Source organism: Bos grunniens, chromosome 27 (assembly GCF_055505025.1).
Source record: "Bos grunniens cultivar Pamir isolate PY7600 chromosome 27, Bosgru_T2T1.0, whole genome shotgun sequence".
NCBI classification, from domain to species: domain Eukaryota; kingdom Metazoa; phylum Chordata; class Mammalia; order Artiodactyla; family Bovidae; genus Bos; species Bos grunniens.
The window spans coordinates 22,623,086-22,645,330 of NC_141191.1; the positions used below are offsets into that span (position 1 = coordinate 22,623,086).

A 22,245-nucleotide genomic window follows, 5' to 3' on the forward strand; every position below is an offset into this window, starting at 1 on the left:
ATAATAAGTAAAGAGGAGTCTTGAAAGAACAGTATTTTTTAAAGTTAAAAAACTTTTTTATCCAATTTCCTTCTCTACCAACAATAAATTAGATCTGCAGAAACTGAAAGTGATAACTCTCTGGTAGCTTAGTGATAGCATAAGGAAGATGAGCCAACAATTTACTCATACAATGGATAACACTAATATTTCTACTTTTACTACATATTGTTTTTGTCACATCATCATTAATCTTCATAATAGCTAACATATTCAACATGTTTACTTCAGACGCTGTGTTAAGCATTATCTCATCTTATCCTAACAGCACACCTGAGGACAAGGATACAGTGTACTTCATAATGTGTAGCATTTACTCTTGCTCTCATAGCTAAATGCAGTGACCTAGAAGATTGATCTAAGCAGCAAGTCAGAAAGAATGACTTAACTGTGGAATAAATTCTAATATAAAATGGGAAAAGGAGACTGTTTCCCTCTCAGCACTCTGCCTACCTTGGTTCATACTTTGTATGTTTAAAATAAACACCTGATTTAGGATAGCATTCAGAATGTTAGAATGGGATGAAGTGATGTGGAATGGAACGGTGGATGCATTTAAGGATACAGGGCATGACTCTGTTTATTTTTACTTAAATATGCAGCTCAGCTCCTGAAATGGGAAACGAAGAATTGCACGGTTGGCTCAGTTAATGCAGATATATCTCCAAGTCCAGAAGGCAAAGGAAATGGCAGTGAAGATGAAATGAGATTTCGAGAAGCTGTGATGGAACGCATGAGCAACATGGAAAGCAGAATCCAGTATCTTTCAGATAATGAAGCCAATCTCCTAGATGCTAAGAATTTCCAAAATTTCAGCATAACAACTGATCAAAGATTTAATGATGTTCTTTTCCAGCTAAATTCCTTACTTTCCTCCATCCAGGAACATGAGAATATCATAGGGGATATCTTCAAGTCATTAGTAGGTCTGAACACCACAGTACTTGATTTGCAGTTCAGTATTGAAACACTGAATGGCAGAGTCCAAGAGAATGCATTTAAACAACAAGAGGTAAGAGTTTTTGTACTGGAAAGTCGTATGCTGGGAGTGAATCCATCTGTAACCTTTCTCCTCAGATAGTCCAGGGCAGAGAAAAAGTTGCAAAACCTGTTTGTTTGTTTTAACTTTACAATATTGTATTGGTTTTGCTATGGCAAAACCTGTTTTAACGTCATTCTACTTACCTGATTTCTCTTGCAGTCTCACCAGAAAGTTCCAAATGGATTTACCTACTGCCTCTTCCAAATTCCCAGCCGAAGGCGGAGTTTGTTTGTTTTTCATCAAATATAGACTCTCTTAGCATGTTTTAATTTTATAAATACTTTCAGAATGCCTCTTGAGATCCTCTAAACCAATTACAGTTGATAGATTATCTTAGCATATTTGGACAGATAGACACAGTTTTTGCAAATTTTAAAAGAAACCCAGAATATCATGAAAAGAATGAAAACCTTATTTACATGGGTAAATTATAAAATCTAAATTTTAAAATAGTTTGTCACTCACAAGAAGAATTGCTAAATTTTTATGTGTAGAGATAACTCTAAGTAAAGAATTAGAGTTTGAATAATGCATCAACATCTTTTTACCATCACAGGATCAACACAAGAGAGCAAGACATCTTCTAGACCACTTGCCAGCCAAAGATTTTTGCAAAGGCCCAGATGTAACTCTTAGGAAATGTGATCCAATAAGTCTTTCTTTACAAAAATAGACTTGACCCATGGGTCATAATTTTTCTTAACTTTGCTCTAAACTACTCTGTGGACAACCCTCTGAGTTACTTTGTATTGAAGAGAAGGAAATTAAGAAGCAAGTTGTTTAGTTCAGAATTGGATTATTTTTTGTTGTTAGGTAGTTATAATTGTTCCATTTGTGAAAAAAACAAGCTCATGGATAAAGCTTTATTACTTGTGTGAAAAAAATTAATCTTCATATTACATGGTATCTAAGCCCTAAGATCATAATGTGAAATGTGTAAACTTTCCACCATTAGCTCAGTAAGGCTGCCATCTTCGTAGTATATTTTACTTGAATAGACCATGTCTTAATTAATGAGGTTGTTTTCTATATAGATACAGTGTTATGCAGTGGTGATTTTTGTAAATAGATGTCCCTTATAGAGAGCAAAGAGAAGCCTCTAAAGTTTTAACATCACGTGAAAACCAATTAAATTATTGACTAGAGAATAGACTAAACAGGTTAAGAAAGCACATTTTAATATTTATTTATTGTAATATGCAATCACTGAGAAGACAATGACATTGCTGTTTAAATATAGAAACCATTGGTGAACCTCATCCCAATGTCAGCCTTGATAGTCAGTGTTGTATCCTTGTCACATCTTCCAAATACTGACTGTTACTCTGTCCCCCATGGTTAATAAGTATCTAAACATATACAAATGTTATTGGAATATCAATGACTCAGGCTATGGAGGGCTTAGAAAGAGTGCACAAAGAAGAAACTGTCCACAGGGCTGAGAACCTTGAGACAGAGGAAAATAAAATATCAGCTGTGGGAATAGAAACTGATTAAATATGAGGGAAAGAGGATAGGAGAAGAAATATTACTTTGTGTGAAAACAAGATTCACTACTCTAAAATCTGACTGTGTGGATCACAACAAACTGTGGAAAATTCTTAAAGAGATGGGAACACCAGACCACCTTACCTGCCTCCTGAGAAATCTGTATGCAGGTCAAGAAGCAACAGTTAGAATTGGACATGGAACAACAGACTGGTTCCAAATAGGGAAAGGAGTACGTCAAGGCTGTATATTGTCACCCTGCTTATTTAACTTATATGCAGAGTACATCATGAGACATGCTGGGCTGGATGAAGCACAAGCTGGAATTAAGATTGCTGGGAGAAATACCAATAACCACAAAATATGCAGATTACACCAGCCTTATGGCAGAAAGCTAAGAGGAACTAAAGAGCCTCTTGATGAAAGTGAAAGAGGAGAGTGAAAAAGTTGGCTTAAAACTCAACATTCAGAAAAGTAACATCATGGCATGTGGTCCCATCACTTCATGGCAAATAGATGGGTAAACAATGGAAACAGTGACAGACTTTCTTTTCTTGGGTTCCAAAATCACTGTAGGTGGTGACTTCAGCCATGAAATTAAAAGACACTTGCTCCTTGGAAGGAAAGCTATGGCCAACCTAGAAAGCATATTAAAAAGCAGAGATATTACTCTGCCAACAAGGGTCCATCTAGTCAAAGCTATGATTTTTCCATGGATGTGAGAGTTGAACCATAAAGAAAGCTGAGAACTGAATAATTGTTGCTTTTGAACTGGTGGTGTTGGAGAAGACTCTTGAGAGTTCCTTGGACTGCAAGGAGATCCAACCAGTCCATTCTAAAGGAAATCAGTCCTGAATATTCATTGGAAGGACTGATGCTGAAGCTGAAGCTCCAATACTTTGGCCACCTGATGCGAAGAGCCAACTCATTGGAAAAGACCCTGATGCTGGGACAGATTGAAGGCAGGAGGAGAAGGGGACAACAGTGGATGAGATGGTTGGATGGTGTTACTCACTCAGGAGTTGGTGATAGACAGGGAAGCCTGGCATGCTGCAGTTCATGGGGTCACAAGTAGTTGGGTATGACTGAGCAACTGAACTAAACTGAAGATCAGAGGGGCAGTGAGACAGGGTGAGAAGAAAATGAAGACAGACACAATGAAAGAATAAGAATTTACTTGATATTGGTAATGTCTCCAAGTCCTCAGAGATTATAGATTATCTATGAACTGGCTCAACTGGTAAAGAATCCACCTGCAAAGCGGGAGACCTAGGTTTGATCCCTGGGTTGGGAATATCCCCTGGAGAAGGGAACGATTACCCACTCCAGTATTCTGGTCTGGAGAATTCAGTTCATGGGATCACAAAGAGTTGGACATGACTGAGCGACTTCCATTTTCATCACTTTCATGAACCCACATAAATGAAGAGTTAAAACCAAATTGGAAACCATTTGGAAGATAGTAGAAGTGCTGAACATGTTTGAAGTGATACATGTGTGTGCATTTAGTTGCTCAGTCGTGTCTGGCTCTTTGTGACCCCATGGACTGTAGCCCTCCAGGCTCCTCTATCCATGGGGATTCTCCAGGCAAGAATACTGGAGTAGGTCGCCATGCCCTTCTCCAGGGGATCTTCCCAACCCAGGGACTGAACCGAGGCCTCCCACATTGCAGGCAGATTCTTTACCCTCTGAGCCACCAGGGAGCCTGGAAATGATATATAATAGAAACAGCTGGAATCTGGTAATAATCGATCATTGAGTTGGAATAGATTGCACTTTCGTTTTGGAAGCGGTCCCAGAATTAGAGATGGAGGTACAAGGGAAAGGAGGAACTTGCAAGGTTAATTTTTTTAAAGCTCTTTTTTTGTAAGACAGTAGTCATTTGTAGAGATTTGAAATCTAGGTAAGTGCTAGCGTGTATGTGTGTGTGCATGTATGCTTGCTCACTGAAAATAGTATTTACAGTCTTGTTCCCATTGCTTAAAACAATTGGATTCATCTTTGAATCTTTAGCCCAATGCAGGAATAAGTAAATTAAATAAATGCCTCAATCAGTAATTGTTTGAATAAAAGGCTTATAAGTAATACCAGCATATGTTTACCAAGGACAGACCAGGCATTAATTTAAAAGAAAGAAGAATACTGACTAAATAAAAGAGAGAGGTGGGATTTATCATCTCTGTTTTACATAGAAAGGACTGTAAGAATGCAAAATTAAATGCTTGTTTCTAGCAGAGCTGCTGGTGGTAGATGGGCAGTGTGTGCAGTTACTGTAGAGCAGCAATCCCCAGCCTTTTTGGCTCCAGGGACGGTTTCATGGAAAAACGATTTTCCCTCAGATGGGGGGTGGTGGGATTTGGTTTCAGGATGATTCTTTTATTGTGCACTTTACTTTTACTTTTATTGTGTACTTTATTTCTATTATTATTGCATCAGTTCCACCTCAGATTATCAGGCATTAGATCCTGTTAGCTGGAGAGCCTTGCTATACAGGACTTTTAAAGATATATCAAATGAACTTTCTCTCCTCCCAATAAAACCTGTTTTAAGTAAAGTGTGGTTAATATGAGCGCTATATAGAGTTTTCAAAGAAGGGGGGAAAAGGCAGCCTCAGCTTTAGGTATGAAAAACATGGGTGACTCCTAAGGTTTAGGGAGCAAAAATCACCAACTAGTCCCTTGACCTTTTCTCTGTGGATATCAGGAGCTGATAACAGGATATCAGGATATCACAGGATATCTGTGGATATCCTGACAGCTGGGGCAATCTGCAGCCACATCAATGATGTCAAGCATATTTATCATGTTCTTATGCTCTATAAAACATCCATGTTCATTATTTCGTGTATATATATATACCATATTGTACAGAAAAGACTAAATGGGGAGGGAGGCAGCAGAGGGTAGAGACATCCTAATCTAAAACAAGGTTTTGGATGGGGGAAGGCACAGTCAGAGTGGTAAAAATTGACGTATCTCTATTTGAGTGCCGTGCTCTTGTACAGGCAAATCTGGGTACACTTGCATTTCTTTCCAAAGGTTTTAGTTGACACTTTGGACCCTCTCACTTCAACTTGTCCAGTCCAGTCAAGTGAGGTGAAATTTTCTTTTCATACCTGGATTAAGGAACAGTACACCACTGATTTATTTCTTTGTGCAATTGGGAAATGAGAATTTATCAGCAATTAAACATAGAAGTCATTAGAAAAGTATAAATCATACCATGAACACAGAGGACACAAGGTAAGTAGAACAGAGAAATAGAAAATGTTACCAAGATAGATGACAAGGTTAGGTACCCTGGAAAGAGAAAGCCCAGCTCCCAAAGGAAAACCCAGGAAATGACTTGAAAGGAAAAGTAATAAAAATATATATATATATTGTCAAAAACTTTACAACTGGATACTTAACCTCATCACAATTTGAAAAGCAAATTGAACAAGATTTTATTATGTCTACTCTTACTCTGAAAAATTAAATGCATTGATGATACCCAGGGTTTGAGTGCAAAATGGCACCCCACTCCAGTACTCTTGCCTGGAAAATCCCATGGACAGAGGAGCCTGGTAGGCTACAGACCATGGGGTCGTGAAGAGTCGGACACGACTGAGCGACTTCACTTTCACTTTTCACTTTCATGCATTGGAGAAGGAAATGGCAACCCACTCCAGTGTTCTTCCCTGGAGAATCCCAGAGATGGGGAAGCCTGGTGCGCCGCCGTCTATGGGGTCGCACAGAGTCGGACACAACTGAAGCGACTTAGCAGCAGCAGCAGCAGATACATTAAGTAAGATTTTTTTTTTAATGGTCCTGTGTATTTATAAGGTTACCACCTTATAAATACAGGGCAGTGGAGAACAAAAATGTTTATATTTAGTGCCTTTGATCACATCCACTTCCAGGAAACTGTCCTATAAAAGTGCTTGTATAAATATGCAGATACATATAAAATTGTGTTCATTGTAGCATTATTTATGTGCAGCTCAAAACTCTTTATCAATAGGAATCAAATTATGAAACATACAATATAATTCTACTAAATTATAGAAAATAAAGCAGTTTCTAAATATTTTAATAGGTAAATATTCTTAATATATTATTGAGTGAAAAATAAAGTCATAATCCAGAACATGATGCCATCCCTCTTGTTGGTAGTTTTCAGTTATGCGTGCATGTATATAAATGCCCACAATCTATATGTGCATTTGAAAACATAAAATAATGAAATCTCAAATACAGAGGCAAAAAACCTGAACATAAGATATTGTTAATATGCTAGTTGAGATTTTATCGAATCTGAAAAGCTATCCTTAATGGTCATTACCACTGAGAGTTGTGACATTAAGCTTTGCTATTGTACTAAAACAATTTAATATACAAATCTATTGAGTTGATAGAATTGGAATTACTCAAGTACAGTATAAAGAGCTTAACTTTAGATGAATTTAAAACCATATGCCAAGTTTCAAATTTGATTTTAGTTTTAGCATTTTGACATGTAGATATTTAGGAATAGAACCATGTCTAAGATATATATATATATTTAACCTTTTTTTTTTTTCTGGCAGAGTGTAGAAATAAGCCATTCAGTTAAAAGAGGAAATGCTTCAAAGCCAAAGAATTACTGTTTTAAAGTTATTCTCTAATTTCCATATTCTTATTCCATAATATTATTGTAATATTATCCATTTTTAAAAAATCTGACTCGTAGGGCTTCTTAAACTTATATATTTGATAATTGTGTATGTAACAGAAATTGCGGATGTTGGCTTGTGTTTCACAGGAGATGCGTAAATTAGAGGAGCGTATATACAATGCATCAGCAGAAATTAAGTCTCTAGATGAAAAACAAGTATATTTGGAACAGGAAATAAAAGGGGAAATGAAACTGTTGAATAATATCACTAATGATCTGAGGCTGAAGGATTGGGAACATTCTCAGACATTGAAAAATATCACTTTACTCCAAGGTAATGTATCTTCTCATTCCTCCAGAAAATGATATACTAAGATGTACTGATACATGTAGAAATTTGGTATTGGAAATTCTACAGTTTTCAAACAGTTTTGGAGCATATATTTATTACAAATATCCAGAGGAAGGAGTCTTGAGATCTTTTCAAGATGTGTTAAGATAACTGTCCTCTGCTATATTTAAAATTGATAACCAATAGGGACCTACTTTATAGCACAGGGAACTCTGCTTAGTGTTATGTGGCAGCTTGGATGGAGGGGAGTTTGGGAGAGAATGTATACATGTATATGTGTGGCTGAGTACCCTCACTGAATCTATCACAACATTGTTAATCGGCTATCAGTTCAGTTCAGTTCAGTCTCTCAGTTGTGTCTGACTCTTTGCGACCCCATGGACTGCAGCACGCCAGGCTTCCCTGTCTATCACCAACTCCCTGAGCTTACTCAAACTCATGTCCATCAAGTCGGTGATGTCATCCAATCATCTCATCCTCTGTCATCCCCTTCTCCTTCCTTCAATCTTTCCCAGCATCAGGGTTTTTTCCAATGAGTGAGTTCTTCTCATCAGGTGGCCAAAGTGTTGGGAGTTTCAGCTTCAGCCTCAGTCCTTCCAAGGAATATTCAGGACTGATTTCCTTTAGGAGGGATTGGTTGGATCTCCTTGCAGTCCAAGAGCCCCTAAAGAGTCTTCTCCAACACCACAGTTCAAAAGCATCAATTCTTTGGTTCTCAGCCTTCTTTATAGTCCAACTCTCACATCCATACATGACTATTGGAAAAACCATAGCTTTGACTAGATGGGCCTTTGTTGGCATACTAATGTCTCTGCTTTTTAAAATGCTGTCTAGGTTGGTCATAGCTTTTCTTCCAAGGGGCAAGCGTCTTTTAATTTCATGGCTGCAGTCACTATCTGCAGTGATTTTTGGAGCCCAAGAAAATTAAGTCTGTCACTGTTTCCATTGTTTCCCATCTGTTTGCCATGAAGTGATGGGACTGGGTTCCATGATCTTAGTTTTTTGAATATTGATTTATTAAAGAAATGGTGAAAACTCTTAATCTCAGAGGCTAAGAGTCCACAGCTAGTTTGTGTCCCTTGTTTTTTGTCTCATGCTGTATAGTTTTTCCTGAAATGTCTATCTTGGTTTAGGGTCCTAATCACTGAATCAAAGTCTTTGCGTATGCACTCTTTTGTCAAAATTCACCCTGGAGTACTGTAGATTTGCTTCCCTTCAATTTGCTCAGCAAAATTCAAGCTGCAAATTGAGTCTTTCTGGCCTACTTTCCTGCTCTGTTGTCACTGTGCAGAGATGAATGACTTATAGCCATGTTCACAGTTGTGGGGTTAAAACCCCTTTGTTGGGAAGAAGTACTTGCTGCAGGAATAGGAGATGCATGGATTCCCACTGATATAGAACCATGACATCACTTGTGGACACCTAAGTATATGTTTCCAACATTAAGCTATAGCTTAGGAGAACTTGCTGGTTGTTACTACAGCTACTTAATGCCCAGTGGTATGTAATTTACATGATGATTATATTTTTAAAAAAGCAAAGAGGCAAAAAAATATACAACATAAATAGAAAAGATAAATGTTAGAGGTTATTCTCTTAAGATGATAGAATTATGAATTAGATTTTCCTCATTTTGTCTAGGCTTTCACCCTTCCTATAATATGTAGGGTTATTATTGTAATGAAAATGCAATAAAACATTATAGCCCAGTGGTGTATATGAAGGGAAATGGAAAATGTGCCGTTGAAATGGCAAATGTGCTGTGGATATTTGGAAAATTAAGTTGTCAGGGAAGGAAGGTCCTAAAACCCAATTTGGACCCTGCAAAATCAGAAACAGTTCAGGAAAATGGAGAAAAGCAGGGGCAAGTATTTCAAAAGAAGCAAAGAAAATGGACAGAATATACTTACTCATCACATTATCTCTATTTATGTAGTCCCTTCTAAGAATTTTTCAGGTCTTACATCTTCCCACCTGATTACAATTTGTAAACGAGTACTGTTTAACCAGTGATGCCAACTATGACCGTGTATTGTCCTTGGGGTATGTGGCTGAACCATGGAAGTTGAAAATGCTTATTTTAAAACATTGCTATGTTTTAGAGATTAATACTTGTCCTGTGGCACTCTGTGAAGAAGAGGGACATAGTGCCATCTGTTTCTTGGACACAGAAAATTTAAGTGACTTAATCAGTGTTGATCAGACTCAGTACTGGGGGACACTGTGGTATTAATAATTGCCATGCCAAGTAGTCAAAATTTCCCCTGCAACCTCCATCTTATTTTATAACATCTATATCCAACTTGGGATTCTACTTAATATTATACTCGAAAAGTTATTCCTTTACTCAGTTTCACTTTACTGTCTTTCCCCAATATCTCCCACTTACCCAGAAGTCTTTCTTCTCATTCTACCCATTCTTCAAAGTCCACTCCAATCCTACCTCCTCAGTCAAGTCTTTTCGACCACTGCTCCTCGTGCTGACATGCATCTCTCTAACAAATACCCAAGGGTATCATTTTCAACAATATGGTTTTTGGTTATCTACTTTGTATGGACTTCTGTTTCCTTTGACGGTACCACACATGACTCTACTTGGACATTTTCCACAGAACATCTAACTTAATATAGTAAAATCTGCCTGGTGGTGAGGTAACAGGGAGATGTTCCCGGAAACTTAATCATCAACCTTCTGGTTCCTGTGAATCGGGAATCTCCGTGTGCTAGTGGTCTGAACATAGTTACCATCCTTCACCTCCATGAGCAGCTTGGTGTCTGCAGATCAACTCAGACATGTGTCAGATTGTTACATATATTGTTGGGGAAGAACTAGGACTCTGAACTTGAAGCTACCTTGCCGGACTACTGCTTTCTGTCTGCACCCCCTCACTTGTCTCATTGTTAACCGCTTGTGCCTGCTCATTGGAGCTCCAGGAAGGCCTAGGAAACTAAAGACTTTTCTCTACAAACAAGAAACAAGGGAACCTGGAGAGCCTTGGGCTGGGTAGGTCCCAAAGATCCTTCTTGATCCCCCTTTTCTTTGATGCTGCTCAATCCTGAGGGGAGCATGGGTAAGACAAGGGGAATAAAATATTGGATAGAGAGGTTAATCATAAACTCGGCAAGGAAACTCAGTTTTAGGGGCGCTGGGTTTCATTCCCAGTAGGTACACAGTACTAATGTGGACTTGTCCTGTCATTGACTCAGTGTCTCTCTCTGCCACCAGGATCTGAGAACGCAGAACAGTGCTCAGCACACATAAGTACTTAATCTGTAATCAGGCTGTCTAGTTTAGGGCTATCTCTTTGTAGTACTCAGTGGCTGGCTACACTGCTTCCATCCAGGAAGGTCAGTCTCATTCGTTCTGTATAACTGTGCAACAAACAAAAGGCTTTGGATTTACCTATGTAACTGTCTTGACAGGTGACAAATTTATTTTACCCTTGCTTTAAAACTATGATTAGTAACTGTCATTTATTTTTTTTAAAGGTCCTCCTGGACCTCCAGGTGAAAAAGGAGATAGAGGCCCTCCTGGACAAAATGGTATACCAGGCTTTCCAGGTCTAATAGGTATGGTAATAGTAACTACTCCACTATGTACCACAGAGCTGAGTAGTGTACAGCCATGTATGAGGAAGGAGGGTTGACATATTTGATTGGTTCTCTGTGGGGTGTGTGTGCGTGCGTGTGTGGGCATATTAAGTGTTCAGGTAACCTCATCACCTCTATGTTCAGAATGGTAAGCACTGATTCTTTATTTTCGAAGAATGTTAACAACATGAGGTTGTTCGTTAATTCTAGGGAGGGCTGTCTGTATCACTGACCGAAAACAGTATTTGGCAGAACTAGTTTGAAGTCACAGGTGAAGGAAAATATGAAAACTACCTTCACATTGATTATATTTACACGTTATCTGGTTTTAAAGATACAAAAAATAAATAAATAAAATGAGTCAAAGGCAAATTGGATCATATTCCTTATATAGTCCTTAACTGAACATACCTGCTTAAACCTCTGCTGCTGCTGATGCTAAGTCGTGTCAGTCGTGTCCGACTCTGTGCGACCCCATAGACGGCAGCCCATCAGGCTCCCCCATCCTTGGGATTCTCCAGGCAAGAACACTGGAGTGGGGTGCCATTTCCTTCTCCAATGCATGAAAGTGAAAAGTGAAAGTGAAGTCACTCAGTCGTGTCTGACTCTTAGCGACCCCATGGACTGCAGCCCACCAGGCTCCTCCGTCCATGGGATTTTGGCAAGAGTACTGGAGGGGGGTGCCATTGCCTTCTCCTAAACCTCTGCAGTTTCAATATAAATATTGACTAGAATACGGATGAATTTTACCTTTGCTGTCAGTTACTCTTTGTATCTTACTCGGAGCAAAATGTTTCAAATTACTTTCTTCAGTCTATTTTGTAATCTTGAAAGCAATATTTTGAAAGAAGATAATAGAAGACAGAAAAAGAGAAAGATCATGAACTTTTTCTGCTCTCAAAAAATAAAGAAGATAATAACAAGAACATGATCACCATGTTATTTATGGTTCAAAATCAAATACCTGTATGATTGCTGAAGGTGGGGAGTACATTGCACAGTCTAATTACAACTAAAATGGTTTGTTCTGCCCTCTCCCAAAATACCTAAATAGTAAGGATTTCATCTTATTTTTCTGTCTTTTGATTATATAAAATGTCCTTCTTTCTGATCAATGTATTGACCAGCCCAGCTTACATCAGAAAAACGGTTTTTAAAAATGAAAAGCACTAATTTGACACAAGCCTGCCCTTTATGTCATAGAGCTTAAACACACACACACAGAAGTCGCTCAGTTGTGTCCAACTCTTTGCGACACCATGGATTGTAGCCCACCAGACTCCTTGGTCCATGGGATTTTCCAGGCATGAATACTGGAGTGGGTTGCCATTTAAAGCCGGTATATAACATGTACATTTTTTTTTAAAAATTTAAATTCCTTTAAAGAAAAAAAATATAGAGAGAGAGTGAATTGTTGCTGTGCCTTTGAAAGTAATACCAGGTAAGATCCTTTATTCAAAAAAGTCTTTCCACTTGACTAGCACCTGGCAGAGCTTAGCAATGGTATGTTAATGTCATGAGCAGGGGAAGTAACCAGTGTTATATTATCTGCCAGAGTGGCTATTGTCAAAGGTCTGTCAGCTCCTCCGTTACAAATTGCAATTGTCAAAGCTTTATAACTCAACCATAAAAGTTCAGTCTGGGCTAAAACTTGCATCCAAAGCTTCATCTTGGGAACGTCTTTTGTAGCTGTTTCGGAACTATGGATGTATGAAATAGAAAGAGGGATTTAAAAGTTTCTGTTTTTGTTAATACCGTAAACAGATACTGTTGCAAAGCTGCTTTGATTCTTTACCTGAGGCTTTAGTCTGTGGCTATTGGTGCTGCTCCTGTATACAAACAAGCATTATCTGGCCCCGCTAAAGAGAGGCAGATTTCACTGTGGGAGTTATAAACTGACTCTTAGATTATTAGGTTACCATTTGATTTGGTGCACTGCAGCAAAAATATTCAAGTTATAAGGCATCTCTCCTACCTAATTGCTGCATTCTGTTTTGCTCTTTGCCACATTGCCTATTTGCCTCATGTGTAGAACTGGAATCAGGAGCTTAAAAGTATATAATGGACTGTCTTGATTATTCTACTTTCTGATTTAAGCAGGTTTATTAAAACCCCACATACACATGCAGTTAAGCCCACTAAACTCAGCTTGACACTCAACCACAATATGAAAGTCTGAGAAAAATAAGTGTTTATCCTGATGTTCAGTTTCCAAGTTGTGTCCAACTCTTTGCAACTCTATGGACTGTAGCCCGCCAAGTGCCTCTATCTGTGGCATTTCCCAGGCAAGGATATTGGAGTCCATTATTTATGTTAGTACTTTTAAATAATCAATACAGCAAATATATTATAATTGTTCCTTATGTACTGGGGTGGATATTATGTTAAACTGTGCTTTATCTCAAATAATATAATACAAAATCATTTCAGTGTGCTGTTTCCTTGGCAGCATGTCAAGGAGAATGACCTATGACCTTTTACTTTAAAATTTATTTTACCAAGTTTTTACTGAATACTTTCCCTGTGCCTAGGAGACACACGCACAGACACAGTTACATTATTGTTTGGGATTACAGTGGAGTAGGTATAAACAAGAGCATGCAAGATAGAGTAATACATTCCTTTACTTGTACCTAGTTTTCTTTAATAAATATTCTTTGATATTTCCCATTGCTTGAGTTGGGATTTCTCTGGGACAAATCTTAAAAATCCAATTTTTAGCTTACATTTCCAAGTTATCACTTCAGCCACAGCAAAATCCTGCCATTTGAAGATACCTGATTAGACTACATAAACCTAATTAAAACTCTAAGATTCGTTTCCTCATGTGTTTTTATTTCTATTAACAAGATGTTACCTGTTGAATATCTGCTGTGTATGCACTAATGTTTTTCCACTTACTGTTGATGTTATCTATCGATTTCTACACATGAAATTTTAGGAAAGACATTATTCCTCCACCTTGGAGACTCACCTCTTTCATATCCATTAGTGAAATTAGATTGCTTCATTATTTTCTCAAATTGTTATGAAAAATGAATTATTACTACTGTTTTTTTTTTTCCCCCTTCATTTACCGTGTAGGTACTCCAGGTCTTAAAGGTGATCGGGGGATCTCTGGTTTACCTGGAATTCGAGGATTCCCAGGACCAATGGGGAAGACCGGGAAGCCAGGTATTCTGATAATGCATATTCTCTCTATAGAACATGAAAATAAACACCAGATCATTGATATTCCTTTCAACTTCTTAGATAACAAAAACAATGGTCATCATGGTATGAACAGTAGCAGTTACATGCAGTTTATTTTGTGATCTGAAACATATTGAAACTGATTTCTGTCCATGTGAGCAAGGTTTCTGTTTACTAAAGGAAAACAATTTAATATAAAACCACAACAGAGGATCTATCAGCTTCACACCACTGTAAATCGCCATCTATCATAGAATAAAGAGAGTGCGAGACTGGCAAAGAAAACAAAAAAGCAAAATACTAACCAAATAACCAATAATAATAAACAATATTAACCCCCCTTTAACCAAAACCCTTCAAATCCTCTTAAGTTATAATTAACAAAACACAGGTAGACCTGAAATCCTATCCTTTGTAAGATAATTTGCCTTCTACTGTATCAGTTCAGTTCAGTGGCTCAGTCGTGTCCAACTCTTGCGACCCCATGAACTGCAGCATGCCAGACCTCCCTGTCCATCACCAGCTCCCGGAGTTTACCCAAACCCATGTCCATTGAGTCAGTGATGCCATCCAACCATCTCATCCTCTGTCGTCCCCTTTTCCTCCTGCCTTCAATCTTTCTCAGCATCAGGGTCTTTTCAAATGAGTCAGCTCTTCGCATCAGGTGGCCAAATTATTGGAGTTTCAGCTTCAACATCAGTCCCTCCAATGAACACCCAGGACTGATCTCCTTTAGGGTGGACTGGTTGAATCTCCTTGAAGTCCAAGGGACTCTCAAGAGTCTTCTCCAACACCATAGTTCAAAAGCATCAATTCTTCTGTGTTCAGCTTTCTTTATAGTCAACTCTCTGCTGCTGCTGCTGCTAAGTCACTTCAGTCGTGTCCGACTCTGTGCAACCCCATAGACAGCAGCCCACCAGCCTCCTCTGTCCCTGGGATTCTCCAGGCAAGAACACTGGAGTGGGTTGCCATTTCCTTCTCCAATGCACGAAAGTGAAAAGTGAAAGTGAAGTCGCTCAGTGGTGTCTGACTCTTAGTGACCTCATGGACTGGAGCCTACCAGGCTCCTCTGTCCATGGGATTTTCCAGGCAAGAGTACTGGAGTGGGGTGCCATTGCCTTCTCCGATAGTCAACTCTCACATCCATACATGACCACTGGAAAAACCATAGCCTTGACTAGACAGACCTTTGTTGACAAAGTAATGTCTCTGCTTTTGAATATGCTATCTAAGTTGGTCATAAGTTTCCTTCCAAAGGAGTAAGCATCTTTTAATTTCATGGCTGCAATCAACATCTGCAGTGATGTTGGAGCCCAGAAAAATAAGGTCTGACACTGTTTCCACTGTTTCCCCACCTATTTGCCATGAAGTGATGGGACTGGATGCCATGATCTTAGTTTTCTGAATGTTGAGCTTTAACCCAACTTTTTCTCTTTCCTCTTTCACTTTCATCAAGAGGCTCTTTAGTTCTTCACTTTCTGCCATAAGGGTGGTGTCATCTGCATATCTGAGGTTATTGATATTTCTTCTGGCAGTCTTGATTCCAGCTTGTGCTTCTTCCAGCCTCGCATTTCAGATGATGTACTTTGCACATAAGTTAAATAAGCAGGGTGACAATATACAGCCTTGACGTACTCCCTTTCCTATGTGGAACCAGTCTGTTGTTCCATGTCCAGTTCTAACTGTTGCTTCCTGACCTGCATACAGGTTTCTCAGGAGGCAGGTCAGGTGGTCTGGTATTCCCATCTCTCTCAGAATTTTCCACAGTTGATTGTGATCCACACAGTCAAAGGCTTTGGCATAGTCAATAAAGCAGAAATGATGTTTTTCTGGAACTCTCTTGCTTTTTTGATGATCCAGCAGATGTTGTTTTATTAGTACTTAATAATCGACATGCTTGGGCCCGTTATAATTTGCATACACGATGATACTATGTCTACTCCTTATGCCAGTAGCCTAAGCCTGAATTGTGAACTTTGCACAGAAATTTTAGAAGGGAGCAGGGGCAGAAAAATGCAGAAGCAATTAGCTATATTGCCAAGTGGTAAGTAATAAACATTTGTACAGTAGAATAGAAGTAATGGGAGCTGGATGCTGTGGAAGTAGGCTGCTGCTGCTGCTGCTAAATCGCTTCAGTCATGTCCGGCTCTGAGCAACCCCATAGACAGCAGCCCACCAGGCTCTCCCGTCCCTGGGATTCTCCAGGCAAGAACACTGGAGTGGGTTGCCATTTCCTCCTCCAATGCATGAAAGTGAAAAGTGAAAGTGAAATCTCTCAGTCGTGTCTGACTCTTCGCAACCCCATGGACTGCAGCCCACCAGGCTCCTCCATCCATGGGATTTTCCAGGCAAGAGTACTGGAGTGGGGTGCCATTGCCTTCTCCGGTGGAAGTAGGCAGTGGAGTGATTAATTCCATACAGCAGGACAAGGTGTTAAAGAAAGTCCTATGGGAGCTGGCCTAAAGATGCATAGTATACCATTTTTGTCTGTGGTTTTCAGGCTTCAGCAGGCATTGGAATCACCTGTAGGGCCCTGTTAAAACAACTTCCTGGGCTCCTGGGCACCAACTCCAGAGTTTATAATACAGTAGATTAAGAATTGGGTTCCCCCAAGAATGTTTACTCTTCGCAAGTTTCCAGGTAATAGTGATGATGCTGATCCAGGGATCAGAGTTTGAGAACCACATTTCCAGTAAAGAAATGTGGAGAAACAGTAACTGTACAGAGGTAATAAATCCCTTGACCAAAGATATTCTCAGGATATTCCTTCCTTATTAAAAGATTCAAATTTGCTAGAAATGTGAGCAGCAGTGCCTGGTACTAGTTTAGTTATACTTTAGATTAAAACTGTAAATGAGTCCTTCCATACAAAAGTCCAAAGAGTAATAAAATTAGAAATAAAATCTATGAATTGTCGTCTTCTAAATAATGACAGCCTGGACTGTCTGAGTGATGTCAAAGCATTAACAGATTTCAAAGCAAAAAAGTTTTTTAAAAAGCAATCCTATTTATTTTCTCCTATTTTCTCTCCTGCTCTCCTTTTCTTCCCCACCCTGCCCTCTTTCTTCCATGTGTATTAAGTATCCCCCACCCCATATATATAAATACACACACACACACACACACACACACAAGGGACAATGCTTGGTACAAGGGAATGAGAAGTAAAGAAGACACAGTCCTTAACTGATAAAATATAAACATATAAGCAGAAGAAGGGAAGACTTTCTTCTTGATCCATCTCAGATTTATAGAGCATTTATTATCCCAACAGGTTTATTGAAGAGAGCTTGGAAGATTTAATTAATGTGTAACCTTACATATATTTAAAATCCCTAAAGGACTCTGAATAGAACTTGTTTAAATGAACTAGATTTTCCAGCAATGTAAATAATTTACTTCGCTTGGAATCCATTCAAAGTCTGATTCTAAGAATGAGTTATGGTCTTTCTTAGGAGTATCTAAAGCTATAGACCATAACAAATTCATTTATTTATTTGACAAACGATTATGAAACACTTTCTCTGTGCTATTCATGGAGATATTTATAGATAGTCGAATATATGGATTTGAAACTCAGAGGTGAAGCCAGATGTAAAAAGACAAAGTTGTAGTCAGTCTCATTTAAATGTTCACTGAGGTCAATGAATTTTAATAATCATTTATTTTAATAGTAGTTCTTGGGTAGGCAGTGAGAAGAGAAGGGGCCTAGGATAAAGGCTGAAGTGGTTCCGGAAGTACAGACAGAGCAGAAACAGCAAAGGAGCCCAAGTGAGGAGGAGAGCCCAGACAAGGTGAAGTGGAAAAGGCAGACAGTTGCACAAGTCGGTCAAGTAAGATGCAGCCCACAGAAAGCTCTTGGCATTTTTTGCTATGAGGACGTTGCCTTTATTGAGAGCAGTTTTGGTGGGGTTGGGTGGAAGCCAGATTAGGGAAGGCCCAGAGGTAGCTGGTGGCAGGGACTGTAGATGGGGGTAGAGAGGTCAGGCTCTTCCTAGGGAGAGGAGGAGCTCAGTTCTTTCTTTTGATTTTGTGTTTTCTTTGGAGGGTAATTTGAATACTATTTAAAGGCTGATGGCCAGATGAAATACAGGAGTTGCTGAAGATACAGAGGAAAGAAAGGCGAAACAGACTGTGACACGTTAGGAAGAGGGGGGAAGGGGAAGGATCTAGGAGACGGGAAGAAGCAGGAGGGGGCCGAGGAGGGAGGCTGTCACGTCTGAATCGACATGGAGAGACTGGCTGAGCTGAGTGTGTCTGCGTGTGAAAACGGGAACCCAGAGCCTGGCTCGCGGCAGGGGCTCTGAAAATGCCCGGCGTCATAATGATATCGGTGAGAATAGCTCCTCTCATCTTAGAATTTAGAGTGGCGGTACGTTACATACCATCTACTTCTTATTTTTCAGTGATTGTCAGAAATATTAGTTCTTTATTTTTGATGAAAGAGTGACATATCTGACAAGAGGTGGTTAACTCCAGATTTTGACAAATTTGTTGGGCTCACTTTTACCCTAAGGCATTGCTTCATAAAGGAGAGAGGAGCCCCTGTTCTCTAGAAAGGGTGTTTTTCATGTGTTCAGGTGTGAACAAGATTTCCAAATGCCGTCTGTGAGGAAATCTCTGAAACATGCTAAAATGACATAAAACATTCGTTTTTATTTATAAGAAGAAAAGTGGGTCATTTGCTCAGATCTTTGGTTTAAACCGTTCTGTTGTTCAAATACTGAAGACAAATTGCAGTATGAAAAGACTTCCAAGAATCATCTTACAACTATTTTCTAATTGTGAAAATAGTGCTAGAATGATAAGATTGTTTATTATCTTCTCTGAAAAGAATTAGAACTGACCAGTTACACCGTTTTAAACCCCTATCCCCAATTTTTGTTTAATATCTTAGATTTTTTCTCTTGAGGAAGTCTAAAACTTTGTTATTATATCTCATAAAAGCCTACCATCCACCCCCCAAAAAAAGTAGAAATGGTCTTGGGTACTTTGTGCAAGATTAATGATTCTTGTCAATTTAATATTACCTGAAATGACTGAATCATTAGTAAAAAGTGAATTTAATGATGTACATTGTATTCATAGGTGTAAAACAATTAGAGACTTTCTCTTTATCATACTCTGATAAAGAATGGTTGGTATTTCATGAAATCTTCACAATAAAATTTTAATGAAATTTTAATTTTTAATAAAATCACACATTATTTTGTATTTTTTTAAATGTAGTAAGTTGGGGATCAAAAAAAAATCTTCTCGAAAAGTCAAATAAGAACAAGTGTTCAAAAACAAAGCATAGATGAAGCAAAGTAAACTAGAGGAAAAAACAGTTAAAAAATAAAATCCAAAATAAAAAGTAAAACTGAAAAATAAAGTTTAAAATAATTGTACCATAAAAAGGTGAACTGAAATGAAAATATCCTCTCTGATTCACTGAGAATAAAATCATGGAGACCATTCTAGCTAAGTGATGTTGTACAACAAATAATGAGAGCTACCATCTCTCACATGCATCTCTTATGGGCAAGGCCTTTTATAAACATGGTTGCTAATTTCCCAGGCAACTCTACAATAGAAAGTATTGGTTTTTTTTCATTTGAAAGAAGAATAAACTTTAGCTCAGAAAGGTTTAAAGACCTGTTCTGAGCCACATACCTAATAAGTGGCCAAGCAAAATAATTCAACACAAGAGATTTTAAAATGATTGTTATTATTCCAAAGCTCATGAGTTTTTGAACTCTGCTTTCTGAGTTCTTGGATGAAAAGAGAGCAGTCCTTGGTGTTATTGGAGGAAATCAAGAATGTTAATAAAGATTTTGACTTAGAGCTGGATGGCACTGTGCTCAGTCATGCATTTATACCAGGAAGGTTATTATTTGCAAGACAGCCAACTGAGGACCCTTGGAAGGAGAATCAATAAGCGAGAGCAGCACCCCTCTCATGGGACGGGATTGTCCCTCGTGAAGTCTCTTGTTGGTGCTAAGGACTGATCCTCTGGATCTACCTTTCCGAATGGAACCATGGGTTAAATAGCAACCCATTAGCAAAGAGCAGGGTCTTAGCAATGTTTCCATAAGTATCTGAAGCCCTAAACCTTATTAGAATACCTTTTGTACCACACCTCTAACTATGTGAATGAAATTTCACAAAGCCAAAATTTCTCAAAATTTCTTGAAGCCTAGAGGTTTAGACACCCCCTCAAACCTTCCCAGCTTTCCCCAGTACAGAGGTAGTCAGGATCTCAGTACTCCCAGTTCTTTTCACAGCTCAGTCTTTGAGAGGCTCCACACAAAAAAAGAAATAGAAAGTAAGATAGAAAAATTGTAAAGGAATGGAAAATCAAGGTTTGGGATGAGATGGTGGACACTAGACTTTCTGGGGAAGGGAGGAAGACAGAGAAAAAGGACAAAAAGGAGCACACGCCCCAAACAAACTGCTTACTCCTCAGTTTTGCTTACTTTAGGAAAATGGAACACTTAATGCCCTGGTAAGGAATCTGAGATAATGTATGTAAAGGACCTACCCATAAAATGCCAAGTTCATAATAGCCTTCTAAAATGATAGCTATCGTCGTCACCATCATCAGCAGCAGCATTATTATGTCTGAGCATCTGTAGGTTGTTATACATTGATGTTCTGGATGACCTCACCATGCTCTGTCTCCTCTTAGGGCAAGCATTGTGAATTGCCTAAATTAATTTTTTTCCCTTTTTTTTTTTTTAAGGACTTAATGGACAAAAAGGCCAGAAGGGAGAAAAAGGGAGTGGAAGCATGCAAAGTAAGTTTATAATTTCTTGTTTTTTTTTCCTCTGTGGCTCTGTAATAAACAAGCTTGTGACAGTGGTGGGCTACGCTTGAGGTAGAGGTTGAGAACTTCATTGTTGACCATAGATGCTCTGAAAGTCAGCCACAGTTTTCTACAAGTAAACTGTGCTAATTGGAATAAAGCAAATAGATTAAATTACACAACTCTAAATCTCATTACCCATTTGTATTTAGTTTTTGTGATGAGCGTAATGTTCTAAAAATTTCACACAGAAAATTGCTCAATTTTCAAGCCAATTTCAATCTGCTGAAGGAAAATCAAGCTTATGAATAGAAACAATTACAGCCTCCTTACCTACTAACCAAAATAACTGAAATGTTACATATAGGAATTTGCACAATCTAAGAACCCTGACAGACTAATTCTGTGACAGCTGGGATTTTTTGTGTTTTGTTTTGTTAAAAACTTGACAAGTAATATTCAATATCCCAGACCTTCAAAACTGCAATAGCATAAATTTCACAACAGGACTCCCTGTGAATGGAATGGTGATTTTATATTCTAGTGTAGAGAATTTGTAAATTGGACCTTGAAAACTAAATATTAGATGACTTATCTTTATAAGTCAACACTTGTATGTCTAGTCTGAACCTACCAGATATAATGAAAAAATTTTGAAAGGGAATTCACATTTGACTTCTCAGAAACCAATGTGTTGCTCCTCTGCATCCGCGCTAGGCACTGCATGTAATGTGTATATGTGTGTGTGCTGTGAAAATAGGGGATACACACAGAGATGATCATGATCTGTACCCATCAGGAATCTGATTGAGACAGATTTTGGCAAATCCTTTCATGGAACCATAAAAATCTAGCAGTTCTCCATTGTAATTATTGTTTTAAAACTGCAGTACTAATTTTTCTGTCTTATTAAAAATAATTATTTTAACCTAATAGTGTGTGTGGATGACACATTTAGGCAACTTAGGATCACCACTGTGAATGCCAGCCATTTAAGTGTGGTATAACCACATGATGCTTTCTACAATCGTTTCCGTAATTGCTTCATTGTTGAACTGTGTGTGCCTTTAAATTGAACAATACTAAGTGTTGTTTATCCTCAAAGTGCTTTAGTGTGAG

At 38.5% G+C, this 22,245-nt stretch overlaps 1 protein-coding gene across 16 annotated transcripts in view; it reads left to right on the top strand.

The window, feature by feature from the left end:
* Nucleotides 1-22,245, top strand: part of MSR1 (macrophage scavenger receptor 1) — an 85,097-nt gene that overhangs the window by 25,284 nt on the left and 37,568 nt on the right. For 12 of the 16 annotated variants that reach the window (XM_086380705.1, XM_086380709.1, XM_086380698.1 and 9 more), the window contains exons 4-8: nt 642-1,051; nt 7,352-7,538; nt 11,046-11,126; nt 14,232-14,321; nt 21,064-21,117. In XM_086380705.1, coding sequence (XP_086236831.1) covers nt 642-1,051; nt 7,352-7,538; nt 11,046-11,126; nt 14,232-14,321; nt 21,064-21,117 — 822 coding nt within the window. The remainder of the gene's footprint in view (nt 1-641; nt 1,052-7,351; nt 7,539-11,045; nt 11,127-14,231; nt 14,322-21,063; nt 21,118-22,245) is intronic. The other 4 variants (XR_015156323.1, XM_086380710.1, XM_086380711.1 and 1 more) reach the window with 1 other exon arrangement.